The 13,641-nt window shown below is 43.9% G+C and overlaps 1 protein-coding gene across 7 annotated transcripts in view; it reads left to right on the top strand.

Annotated features, from left to right (window-relative positions):
• Dnah5 (dynein axonemal heavy chain 5) overlaps positions 1 to 13,641 on the top strand; it is a 239,260-nt gene that overhangs the window by 113,010 nt on the left and 112,609 nt on the right. For all 7 annotated transcript variants that reach the window (XM_050144813.1, XM_050144816.1, XM_050144812.1 and 4 more), the window contains exons 33-38: positions 2,283 to 2,495; positions 3,278 to 3,502; positions 4,846 to 5,018; positions 11,248 to 11,426; positions 12,119 to 12,306; positions 12,645 to 12,839. In XM_050144813.1, the coding sequence (XP_050000770.1) occupies positions 2,283 to 2,495; positions 3,278 to 3,502; positions 4,846 to 5,018; positions 11,248 to 11,426; positions 12,119 to 12,306; positions 12,645 to 12,839 (1,173 nt within the window). The remainder of the gene's footprint in view (positions 1 to 2,282; positions 2,496 to 3,277; positions 3,503 to 4,845; positions 5,019 to 11,247; positions 11,427 to 12,118; positions 12,307 to 12,644; positions 12,840 to 13,641) is intronic.

Raw genomic sequence — 13,641 nt, 5'->3', positions numbered from 1 at the left:
CTACCAGGAATCGATCTGCCACAGCCCTAACTGCTCTCTGTAGACGCCGTTTACTTCTCTGTCTCTATTCTATTTTTTTTTTTTGAGACAGGATTTCTCGTAGCTTTGGAGCCTGTCCTGGAACTCACTCTGTAGACCAGGCTGGCCTCCAACTCACAGAGATCTGTCTGCCTCTGCCTCCTGAGTGCTGGGATTAAAGGTGTGCCCCACCTACACCTGGCTTACATTTTACTTTTATTCTAGTCTGCTGTTAGTATTTGCTGCTTTTTTTGAAATATGGACTTGTTGTGTAGCAAAGGCTAGCCCAGAACTCATTCTGCATCCCTGGCTGGTTTCCAGCATATGGTTCTCCTGCCCTGGGCTTCCAAGTGCTGGGATCACAGACATCTGCAACAATAGGCAGCCTGCCTTGCCAATTTGTATTAATGTCATTTATGAAGGTAAGTTTGTAGATTAAATGTGACCCAGCTGTAGGCTCCATTTAGCAGTCACCTCTGCAGGTCACGCTGCCTTTGTTTTCTCTTGTTCCCACCATGAGGATGGTACATCCAGAATCAGGTCCTGATTTTGTGGGGTCTAAATTCTTTAAATTCTAAATACCACATGCAGAAGAGGAGACCGAAGTTTAAGACGCACCAGCCTCTTTGGAAGATCACATCTGTAGACACCCGAAGAGCACTTAACCCAGCACTAAATTTCAGCCCCCCCCCCAAAAAAAATTGTGTTTTGTTGGTTTATTTTTTTGTTAAACCAAAGAGCAGAAACAAAAGCAGCCTTTGCATTTCCTTTATTTCATTTTGTTTGCCATGCGCAGAGGGAGGGAGGTAGAGATGCCGAAGAGGTGCATCCTTTTAATGACCAATGCGGACAAGAAACTTAGTCTTAGTGCTGTCCTCCACAAAGAGGTACGTCGGGGTCTGTCCTGAACTCTAGGCAGCACGCTCTTCTCATGACGCTGAGCCGCTCAGAGACTGAAGTGAGATGAGCCCAATAGGGGTTGGGTTTGATCAGAAGACACGTGAGACTCTGCTCCTGCAGGAACACCATACTTGGTACAGAACCGGAATGGCTTTATAATGGCTTTGTTATCATCATCATATTGATCAGGCCTTTCCTAACATCAACCCAACAGCCACGTGGTGTGGAATTACAGCCTCTCTGTGGGCTCCAGTTTGTTTGGAGGGTTGTAGAGCTTTTGGTTTCTCTTTTCTTTGGGCAGCACATTTGCACGAAGTACTTCTTTTAGAAATAAACCCAGTCTACTGGGGTTACTGATGAGCTAAAATCAACCAGGATTTCCTCCTTAGATTTTAAAGCTAGCTCTTTGTGGTTGTTTCGAAATGACTTTGTGTCCCGTTTTGCCATTTTCCTTACAATTTTATGCCTTAACTTTTTTTTTAAATATAATTTTTTTATTGAAAAAAAAAAAAGATTTCCACCTCCTCCCCGCCTCCCATTTCCCTCCCCGTCTCCCTTTTCCCCCCTCCTCCCTCTCCTCTCCCCCTCCCCCCCACTCCTCTCCCCCTCCCTCTCCAGTCTGAGGGGCAGTCAGGGTTCCCTGCCCTGTGGAAAGTCCAAAGTCCTCCCCGCTCCATCTTGGTCTAGGAAGGTGGACATCCAAACTGGCTAGGCTCCCACAAAGCCAGAACATGAAGTAGGATCAAAACCCAGTGGCATTGTCCTTGGCTTCTCAGCAGCCCTCATTGTCCGCCATATTCAGAGAGTCCGGTTTTATCCCATGGTTTTTCAGTCGTAGTCCAGCTGGCCTTGGTGAGCTCACAATAGATCAGCCCCACTGTCTCCGTGGGTGGGTGCACCCCTCGTGGTCCTGACTTCTTTGCTCATATTTTCCCTCCTTCTGCTCCTCCTTGGGACATTGGGAGCTCAGTCCAGTGCTCCAGTGTGGGTCTCTGTCTCTATCTCCATCCATCTCCAGATGAAGGTTCTATGGTGATATGCAAGATATTAATCAGTATGGCTATAGGATAGGGTCATTTCAGGTTCTCTGTCCTCAGCTGCCCCAGGAACTAACTGGGGACATCGCCCTGGGCACCTGGGAGCACCAAATCTCTTGCCAACCCTAAGATGGCTCCCTTAATTAAGATGTGCGCTTCCCTGCAGGCCAATCTCACTCAAAATTCTTCACAGATCTTGAGAGGACAATAATCAACTTTATATGCCTTAACTTTTTAAGGGAAGGGTAACATTGAGGAGAGGACACAGAGGGAAGGAATTTCCTATTTTTATATGAATATGGCTTTCGTTCTCATCTTCCAACACAGGTCTATGATCGAATCCTGTCCATTTCCTCTCGGGAGGGTGAGACAGTTGAATTGGACAAACCTGTGATGGCAGAGGGCAATGTGGAAGTCTGGCTTAACTCCCTGCTGGAGGAATCCCAGGCCTCATTACATCTTGTGATTCGCCAGGCAGCCGCAAATATTCAAGAAACAGGTTTCCAATTGATTGAATTTCTTTCTTCCTTCCCTGCCCAGGTCAGTGTATTGAAACTGGAAATTATTTTTTTTTTGATCAAACAGTCATTTTAAATCTTAGCTATTGCCTATTGTAAGCCTCATAAATGGTGTAATTTTATTCTGGCTGAATATTAAGATTTTCATAAAGACTTACCAAATATGGATGAGCTTAAAGATTTCAACTATTGATTATTTGACCATATACAATTATAATCTTAAATATGATTTGAGGTTACAGAGATATTTGATGTATTTTCTTTAACTTAAAAGTTTTTCTCTTACCAAATATCCTTATGAAACAATGATCCTAGACCATACCATAGATCAGAAAAGTGTATTCAGCACACCTTAATTAGAAAAAAATTTATTCTTTAGTATTAGAATACAGAAAATAATTTTTCTTAGTCCTTACGGCCAATAAATATTTTATGGGTATCTATTATGTACCAACATAGTCCCTCTTCGAGTAGTGTCAATTTAATTTAATTTCTTATCTGCGTGTGACCTAAAAGTCTATTTAGAGCGTGGTGTGAGCTAACCCTGTGTGATTTAAGATCCCAGGAGAGATGTAGCCACATCAGAGTGCTCTCACACTTAGGCATTAGATGAATGACATCAATTGAGTCCATGGACTTTGAAATAAATCAAAGAAGTTGATACGATCAGGGCAATCCATCTGTATAATAATTAGAGTGATCTATTATAGTGATTTCTGTGTAAATTGGAAAGCCTATGCAAAGTGTAAACTTACATATATAAGCTCAAAAGTCTTAGCCTCTTTTGTTTAAAACCTCTGTAAGGTTGGATTATTAGGGATTCAAATGCTATGGACCCGGGACTCAGAAGAAGCCCTTCACAACGCCAGGTTTGATAAGAGAATCATGCAGAAGACAAACCAGTCGTTTCTGGAATTACTGAACACGCTGATCGACATGACCACAAAGGACCTGAGTTCCATGGAACGAGTTAAATACGAGACTCTGATTACCATCCATGTGCACCAAAGGGACATCTTCGATGACCTGGTAAATACTTGATAAATGTTCTATCATAAATGGAAAAGCAAACTCAAGATGCTGTCTGTGTCCACACACTGGATGGATAAGACCGATTTTGTGAAAAATCCAGATTCAGGCACAGGCATACCGCTGTCAGAGTGTACACGCCAGACTCACTCTCCAGCCATAAGCTGAAATCTCAGTCATATTGTGAAGATCTATACTACACCATTGGGGTGACAAGGCACTACTTTGAGTCTCTGCGTTTATTTCAGATGCTGAAATGTCATGCCATGTCCCGAGAAACTTTTCTCTTTCTTGTTTCCCTTGTACTTGTTGATCCAAGATTCCTGCTTTCTTGGGGGGCAGAAATTATAGGCGTGCTGGTAGTAGGAGCTGTTTAAGGCGTCTTTGTGTGTGGGGATTTGACAAATCACGTCCTTCACAAGTTTTACCGCCCTTTGTGCTGTTGATTGCAAAGTGGCCCTTCTCAGGGCAGCGGATGTCACACAGCGTTTGCCTTTAAAAACATAAAGGGATGGATAAGGGGAGGCGCACAATTATAGTTGTGTGAAAAGTGAAAAGAAATTAGAGCTGTCCTCTTCTATAGAATGTAATATTAGGTAAGGGATAAGAAGCTCTTACACCATACTAATTTTCTGGATTGTGTTTAGACCCATTATGTAAAAAAAGATTATGAAAGATTGGTCCTGATGTGTTGGAACCAAAAGACTGCATTTTTTTGAGCTATTTTGTGTTAATCTTCTGGCCTAATAGCTAAGCACACTGTTTGCTTCTCAGAGAAATAAGGGGCACAGGGTAATTTTAGATTTCTTATTTGTCAAAGAGAAATGATTAAAGTATCTTAAAATTTTGGTCAAAATTTCAAACAAAATCATCGCCAGGTGTTAACCTGCCGTTTTAAATGTTACGATTTTTAACCTGTTGAAATCCATAGGAAAAAGCCAGTTTAAACAAAGCTTTAAAAGATTTCATCTTATTCTCAAAAGGCTCCCTTTCTGTGATGACATTGTAGCTTTGTCTTTGTGCTCTCTTAGAGTGAGTCTCATGGTTTAGATACGTGGTACCAAGCCCAAAGACTGCAGTTATAGAAGTGACTCTCTTCTTACTGAACTGGAGCGTCATTCCAATGGGAGCGACCTAGCTGGAGTGGTCTTGGTTCCTCCCATTCCCATAGCATCTCAGGTCGCTTTTGTGTTGACCAGGAACTGATTGGGTCAGGTGGTGAGAGACCCGATGTCTCTGGCCTACGGTGTCTCTCCTTTCCCCTCTACGGTCTGCGCCAATGCTCGTGTGTCTGCCTGGCCGGAGCCTCACCTCAGGTCTAACGCGCACCTTTTGCCTTTCAGTGCCACACGCACATCAAGAGCCCTACGGACTTTGAGTGGCTGAAGCAGTGCCGGTTTTATTTTAAGGAAGACTCTGACAAGATGATGATCCACATCACAGACGTGGCTTTCGTGTACCAGAATGAATTTTTAGGCTGCACTGACAGGCTTGTCATAACTCCGCTCACAGACAGGTGATGGGAGGATTCTGTGATTCCGTAGTCCCTTTCTCCTCCGCCCGGCGTTCTAGTTCCCTCGGGCGGCTCGGGGGACTTTTTTGCCAACAGCTCTTTTATAGCAAGGCCTTTGAAGGTTAGTATTTCTAGCTTCCCCTGTGTCTTCACATGGAGGATTCGGGTTTTGTGCTTGAAACAGATCCGGCTTCTTTTGCCTTCCATCTTTCAGGGGCAAACCTTGAATGGACAAGAAAGGAATTAATTACCGTGAGCCACTAGGTGCAAGCGCGGTTGGCATCGGAGGTTATGTTATTAACTTCAACACCTGTTGTTCTTTGGAGAAACAATTAAGGTGTTTTTAAAAAGCAGAGGAAAATGGAGTAACGCCCAGCTGAAAACAGGAAGACTGATTGGGTACGGGCAGGCACACGGGAGTTGTCACTTGATTTCCCTTTGCCCGTTACCTGCCACTCACACTCGCTAATTGCAATTGTCAGCTCGAGTGGATTAAGAAGGTGGCCCACGCCACCCATCAACACCTTTAGCTGTCCTTGAGGGTTTTCCCCACGAAGAACCGAGAGTGATGTCACCATCCTCAGGGGCTCGGGATGAATCAGAAATGAAAAGGAGACAGTCAGATGATTTCCAACCTCCATAGCTCTGCTTCCTCAGGAGAGCCTCTCTGAGGTCATCGTCAGTGTCCACCGTTTGATGGGTCGTTGTCAGCAGCATATAGCCTACTGTAGTCGCTTCTGCCTGGAAAACCTTCCCGCCACCCTCCATTTCCCTTCCCATTTCTGTGCTCTCTACCACCCCCTCAAAGGAGCAATTTCTTTCTACCTTGCTCATCTTGAACGTACTCTCTTTAGACTCACAGTGTTAATTCTATACTGTCACCGTAACCGTCATCACAAGGTCAGAAGCTTAAGCCACACAAACCTATTAATTTTACCTTCGTAAATCAGAAGAGGGATGCTTTCCTTCCTAGGGACACAAGGGGGCGCCATTTCCCATCTTTTCAGGCCTTTAGCAGAAAGCCTGTTGGTTGTAGGACCTAGAGCCTCCCTTCTCACTGAGTGCGAGCAGACCGTCCCAGCGCCAGAGAAGAGCTGCCCTGTTCCTTGACTTGTGATCTCTTCCTTCACCTTGACAAAGCACAAACAGTAGGCTGAGTTCAAGCCGTTTGCCTTCGCACCTCCCCTTCATCCCTCTTGTGTCTTTGACATGTTTTTCTGTCTCCTGTTTGCCCAGAATGGACTGAACCCACTTTGTAACCCAGGATAACCTGTCTACCCCAAGGTCATCGTATTGATAATATCTGCAAAGTTCCTTTTGCTACAGAAGGTGATATGCTCTCAGTGTCCAGGGATTAGCACATGGGCATTTTGGGGGCCACATTATTCTGTTACATGCCCTCATTCGCTTCAAGAGTTCCTGTGAAAGTCACTCACGCCTCAGGCTGTCACATCAAATGCCAGTTCTGGCCTCCCCTTCCTTTACTAGCGGTCAGTTATGGCATCGTTGGGCTGCCTCCTTTTTGATTTAGTTTTTTTTTTTTTTTTTTTTTTAATTTGCTCCTCTTACTGCTTGCTACTCCATTGCACACCAGGGTTCTTGTCTCCGGTGCACTACACAGATCTCACGTGACTCTTAACAACATCTAGATGTTGCCCCCAAACTGAATACAGCCAGAGCACCTTCTCTGAGCTCCCGGCATATATATCCATCTACTAGCTGACATGACATGTCCATCTATATTGGCATAGACTATTTAATGACAGCATGCTTGACTGTCTCTTATCTTCTTCACGCTGGTAGTTGGACATTCCTTTTTATCTCTGTGGTGGCATCGATCTCCTAGCCATGGAATCTGCTGCCTTTACTTCACCAGGCAGGAACTCCGTGGCGCACCCTTGAAGTCTCCCCTCTTACTCCACGTTGCACTCTCTCTCATCAATGTCCGGGATGCCACAGCCCTGTAAGCTGCTGCTGTAACTGTTTGGCATCCACCACAAGCCCCCACCTCCATGATTGGCATAGTTGGTTTCCTTCATGTGCCCTGTTGTCTGTCTGTTCCCAGTACATAAACAGAACGTAAGTGAGATTGTGCCTCCCTTTAGCTCTTTACTTTGGCCCCATGGCACAGAGAACCGAGGCTATTATCACATCAGCTTAGGAAGCCCGGCACAAGCTGCCCTGGCCACTCCTGTCTTTTCTTCCTATTCACTTTCGTCTACATGCTTTTTTTTTTTTTTTTTTTTTTTGATTTCCTTAACAGACTAAGCACAGTCTTGATTCAGGGCTTTTGCATTTGAAATGCTCTGATTGGTAGAGAATGCCTTCTTCAACCAGCAGCTGAAAATGATCCCTCGGTCCTCACACATTCAATCTGAAGAAACGCAGGGGAAGCCTGGAGTGAAAGTCTGAAACGGAGTTCTGAACTGTCTGCACTTAACGTTGCAAATGCTTGCTTTGCTTTTGAGGTTCTCTGATTTTTAAAGGCAAAATAATCAAGTAACAAAAAAAGACTGATCTGACATATCTATGTGAAATTTGGGGCTTTGACAAATAAATACCCAGCATGTGCGTAAGAGTAGAAATTAACTAATAATTTAAAAAATTTAGAAAAGCTTTCCCTCCCTACTTTCTCTTCTTCTTTTTAATTTCATCATATAAAAGTTAATTCGTCAATGAGTGTTTCTTCTGTTTCTCCAGGAAATGTTTATTTACCAACTATGTGACAGAGACATTTTAATAAGAAGCCTGACTCAGGGAGCTTGCATTTTTAAGGAAAAAATAATTTAAAATAATAGTCAAAGGGGGAAAATCTGAGTAAGAATATTGTGGGGAACAGGAATCGCTGTATCTGTCTAATGTGAGAACTGCAAGATCTCAGCCGCTGGTTCAGAGCACAAGGTTTTCTGTCTGTCCCTTTACAGCACGAAAGCTCCTTACAGAAACAAATGTCTTATAAAGGCACAGTTTTGGAGGCCCTGGCATGTACCACAGCCTGTGCTGTCTGACCTGTGAAGTCTGACAGCCATGGCAGCTCCCGGAGCCCAGGAGCCTCCCATCACATGGAAAGATTTGTTGACATTTCAGATTGTCAGATGGCCATCATCACATGATAAAAACACAGAATCCCTTCCCCCAAACTCCTGGTCATGATTTCAATGACCATTCTTCTTCCAGTTCTGAGCACAAGCAGAGGAGGCTGGAAGGTCCTCACTACTGCTGTCGGCCAGGCAGAGGCCAGATGAAATCAGGGGTAGAAAGGGTAAGGCACACTACACTGCCTTGGGGAAGGACAAAGGCCCTCCCCACAGTATCTAGGCTGAGCAAGTTATCTCTCCAAAGAGAATGGGTTCTAAAAAGCCAGTACAAGCAGTAGGTTGTTCCATTGCCAGTGGCCCTGCAGTGTGCCCCAGCCGTACAACTGTCACCCGCATTCTCAGCACCTAGTTTGGTCCTATGCTGGTTCCTTTCCTGTCTGACCAGAGTTGGCGAGCTCCCATTAGCTCAGGTGAGCTGTTTCTCTGTGTGTGTCCCCACACAATACGCATTGTTGAGCAACCTTTCCTATCTGAGCCCCTTAAGCACATCTGTGCGTCCTAGTTCATAGTCTGTAACTAACTCCATTATCAACAAAGGGAATTTCTTGCTGGTGTATCTGCCCTGTACGCTCCTTCAGAAGCTTTTGGGTATTTTGGAATCAGTAGGTGTGGAAAAGGCTTCTCTTCACCTGTGATAAGAAGCTTCTATAATTACAATGGATGCGTAATTGCAATGGCGACAACAGTTGCCTGATGTTCACAGGTGTGACGAGTTCTGCAGGGCAGCAGTGAAGGGCCCAAGTTGGTTCTTTGTCTTGAAGGTTGGAATCACCTTGAGTCTGAAAGGGCTTGGCTTAGACTAAGTGTCAACTCCTTTGAGAAACTGAGCAAAGTCACTCCGTTGTGTGCGCATCTTCTCTCATTTGTGAAGTGGGATCAGGGGCTTCTCACAGGTTGCTCTAGGGTTTTAATGAGATAACAAGGAGACCACGGTGCAGGTGCTGGTTGTTAAAGACTGCTTAGAAAGAGATGGTGAAATGCAAGCGGGGAACTAGGCCTTTGGCTAGAGAGGAGTAGAGACACGGGTGCAAGTGTCCATTTGCTTTCACACCAGACCTCTCCCTCCTTGGCCAGGCTGGTTGGTCATCTGGTTTTCAGGAACTTATTTCTGGTGGAGAACCTGGGAGACCCAGTCTGTGTACTTGAAATTCACCGCTCCTTGTAAGCTGAGTTCTTTCTCAGGTCCCTAGGACACCTTATATTCAGCCCCGGGGAAACAAGGCTGCACTGCCTTAGGGACTGTTTTCTTTGGCAACACCAGGTGGTGCTGAGAATCAAGTAATCTATCAGCATATTTTTAGGGTAAAAATTTCCTTTACAGGCTTCCTAGTAATGCTCACCAAATCTTCCACGTGTTAACTCATATGGAAAGATGTGGAAGGGATTGCAGATGCTTGCACAGACCTGGAATATTATTACTCAGCTGCGTGTTGTTTAAAACCAAGATTACGTGGGGCTGGGAAGATGACTCAGGGGTTAAGAGCACTTGCTGCTCTTGCAGAGGATCTGGGTTCACTTCCTAGCACCCCGATCAAAACTCACACCTGTCAGGAGGTCCAGTGCTGATGGATCCAACACCTTCTTATGGTTTCTGGGGGTTCCTGCTCACTCATGGTGCACATAAACTTACACATGCATGCATTCATATTTATAATACGTTAAATGAAATAAATCAAGGATGTGGAACCATTAAAAAGACAATGAATATATTTAAATGATTCCCAATCTGACAAATAGAATGTATTTATTTTTCTCATTTTCTCAGGATGGGAATTGAATCCAAAGCCTTGAGCATGTTAGATTGCCATTCTTCCACTTAGCTACATCCCAAGATTTTGATATATTTGGGAGCCAGGATCTCATACACAGCTTAAGCTAACTTTGAGTCCACTATGAAGCCCAGGCTGGTCTTGGGTTCATGATCCTTCTGTAGTTGGGAGTACAGCTTATGTTATTATGACCAGATTATTCATTTTTTATGTGTATCTGAAGTTTACAACACAACATGATAGCAGACAAGAACAGTAAGTAGTTACAGCGATGCGTGTTTGCATAGCTAGAAATTCTCAGTTACTTATTTTGGAGAGAAGAACAGCACAAGTCTGCAAATTTTGGTGAAGACTCCTAGGACAATACAATTTTATTAACGATACTCCCTTTGCAATCAGCTGTCTATATTTACTGGCCTTACAAAGTTGACATGTTGAATTATCTGCTATACAGCTTATGTCCTGTCTCCATTTCTGCCTCTGGTCATTATAAAATTATTCTCTATGTGTTCTGCCCTCCTTCTTCCTAGCATGTGAGTGAAATCATGCAGTATTTGTCTTTTGGTGTCTGATTTATTTTACTTAGCAAAATTTCCTTGGATCTACTCTTATATGGCAAATGGTAGAATTTTCCTTTTCATGACTGAAAAGTGTCCCATTGTAGAAGACCATATTTTGAAAACTTCACTCATCCATTGGCTGACGACTGGGTCTTTTCTTGGCCTACAGTGAACACAGCAGGAGAGATACTTTCATAAAGGGTGAATTCATCTTTCTTTTGTGTATGCACCCTGGTGGGAGATTGTTGGGGTGTATGTTAGTGTTCTTTTTCTTTTTTTGGGGGGGAGAAAGGTCATATAGTCTTCAATAGCTACTCACTAAGTCATATCTTCACTATGTGTGCAACCCCCTCATAATGCTTGCTTTTACCTTTTTAGTAACATCCACCCTGTAGGGTGCCAGGTGATATACAGTGACATGCATGTCCTTCACGACCAGTGAGACTGTCTAAATGTTATTCTTTTGATATGGATAGACTTCTAGGGAGGAGTTGCCAAAGAAATGTTGGCAATGCTCTATACTTTTTTTCATGCTTTACATCCCCAACAATTATCGTAAACATCATTATCATAAAGTCTGAAAATTATCTGTAAAGAAATCTAACTTTTTACAGACTACCTCCTTCTTTTTCCACAGCACATGTCAACACACATGAGGACAATTTTTTTAGGATGTAGTTTTAGAATTATCTAAGGGAGATTGGCCCTCTTCCTGCATCTTTGAAGCACAGGTTCATATCTCTGTGATGTTCTGAGTGCCTTTGGGATGCTGTAGCAAGTTTCTAAAGATAATGTGGTCCTGCAGATGCTACATCACCTTGGCTCAGGCTCTGGGAATGAGCATGGGAGGAGCCCCTGCTGGTCCTGCAGGAACAGGCAAGACAGAAACCACCAAGGATATGGGCCGGTGTCTCGGAAAATACGTTGTGGTTTTCAACTGCTCTGACCAGATGGATTTTCGAGGACTGGGGCGGATATTCAAAGGTGAGCACTGTGCCTTTCACTGACTAAGACTTCAGGTCAGGTAGAATTCCTTGTTAGGATTTATCTCTTGGGGCTGGAGAGATGGCTCAGTGGTCAAGAGTATTGGTGGTTCTGGTCTTCTAGAGGTCCTGAGTTCAATTCCCAACAACCACATGGCAACTCACAACTGTCTATAGTGGGATCCGATGCCTTCTTCTGGTATGCAGATGTACATGCAGATAAAACACCCATACACATAAAAGACATAAACAACCTAAAGTAAAAGATTTATCTCTCAGGGTGGGTGATGCAGTTCACTGGGAACACAGGCTTGGTTTGAGGGAGACTTGATTCGGTCCGCAGCAACAACATCAGCAAAGGATTTGTTTACTTCTTCAAGAACTGGATATATTTTGGTGTCAGTTTTCTAGGTAGTTTGGTTGACAAGCTCAGTCTTAGCAGCATTAGGTGGACGGAACGCTCCTGTAATTTGCCTTTTGTTGGGCACTTGTCGTCAGCAATGCGGCTTGGATGTTTACAGACGGGCTGCCAACTTGTCGGCGGTTTTGGGCCTCTTGATGCACCGATTATTTTCTAACTTCAGTTTTGAATAAACTGATCTCCGGTTCATTTTGGCAGCTGCATAATATCCGTGTTCTTGGTTTTCAGAAATGACATACTAATTGGATTTTCTGTTTAATTTCCTTTCTAAGGGCTGGCACAGTCTGGGTCCTGGGGCTGCTTTGATGAATTCAACCGTATCGATCTACCAGTACTCTCCGTAGCAGCCCAGCAAATCTCCATTATTCTCACATGTAAGAAGGAGCGGAAGAAATCTTTCATTTTTACCGATGGAGATAATGTGACCATGAACCCAGAATTTGGACTTTTTCTGACTATGGTAAGGAATCGCTAGAGGACTGTAATTTAGTCTTCTTGTCCCAGGGTGAAGCTGGAGTCTTGTACCGCTCCCCCGCCCTGTGTCACCTGTGCTTCAGGAATGGGAACTGAGATTGCAATTATCATTCCTGCTTGAAAACCTTTAAGTGCTAAACAAAGCTAATATTAATAACTCATGACATAGTCTGTCCAGCACAAGAAGAGTGGGCTATGCAAATGAGCTCCCCAATTGACATTCCAGATTTGTGTTGTGTGCATAATGAATCTTCCATAGCTCGCCCGTGCGTCCTAGTTGCCCCAGGAACGTGTCATTCATCCCTGGGCTTTGCTTCCATGTAGAACCCTGGCTATGCGGGGCGCCAGGAACTCCCTGAGAACCTGAAGATAAACTTCCGCTCCGTGGCCATGATGGTCCCTGACCGGCAGATCATCATCAGGGTGAAGCTGGCCAGCTGTGGCTTCATTGACAACGTAGTCCTGGCCAGGAAATTTTTCACGCTCTACCAGCTGTGTGAAGAGCAGCTCTCAAAGCAGGTGTGTTATTCTGAAGGTTTTTTTTTATGTAGTTAGCCACATTTTGTCTTTCTGTTCACTAGAATATCTTCGGTTGCTTAGAATAATTGTTTAGGATTTCATATACGCATATAATGTACTTTGATAAGCACATTATAATCCATAGTCTGTCCCCTCCAATTCCTCCTTTATCCCCTTCACTTCTTTTCTCTTCCAATTTCATGTGTTTTGCAAAAACATTCAACTGCGTTCACTTAGTGCTGCCAGTATGTGTATGTGTGTAGGATTATCTGCTGGAGCATGGGTCGCCTCTCAGGCTGTATTTCTGTCCCAAAATCTACTCTCCCACTCCCTGAAGTCACCAATTAGCAATGGCTTCTCTGCTTAGACTAGAATTCTTGACAAGGTACCTTTGATGCTAAGTATAAAATGACAAAGCTGGTGTGTGTGTGTGTGTGTGTGTGTGTGTGTGAGAGAGAGAGAGAGAGAGAGAGAGAGAGAGAGAGAGAGAGAGAGAGATAGTGCAGGTACATGTGCATTGTTTGTGCACTTGCATGGATGCCAAATGTCATGTTCATGAACTGTTCCTAAGGTTCTATACACCTTGGCTTTAGACATAGGGTCTTTCACCCGCCTTGAACTAGCTGAGTAAGCTAGGGCTAGTGAGAACTAGGGACCTTTCTGTTTCTCATTTCTCAGTGCCGTGAATCCAAGTATGTGCTGCCATGCCTGGCTTCTTATTTTATCTATGCATGTATGTATGTATGTATGTATGTATGTATGTATGTATCTATCTATCTATCTATCTATCTATCATCTATCT

This window comes from Alexandromys fortis, unplaced genomic scaffold (assembly GCF_014885135.2).
Source record: "Alexandromys fortis isolate MF-2015 unplaced genomic scaffold, M_Fortis_MF-2015_v1.1 scaffold_52, whole genome shotgun sequence".
Lineage (NCBI taxonomy): Eukaryota > Metazoa > Chordata > Mammalia > Rodentia > Cricetidae > Alexandromys > Alexandromys fortis.
The sequence above is the reverse complement of the archived record's forward strand: the minus strand, read 5'-3'. Positions and strand labels throughout refer to the sequence as shown.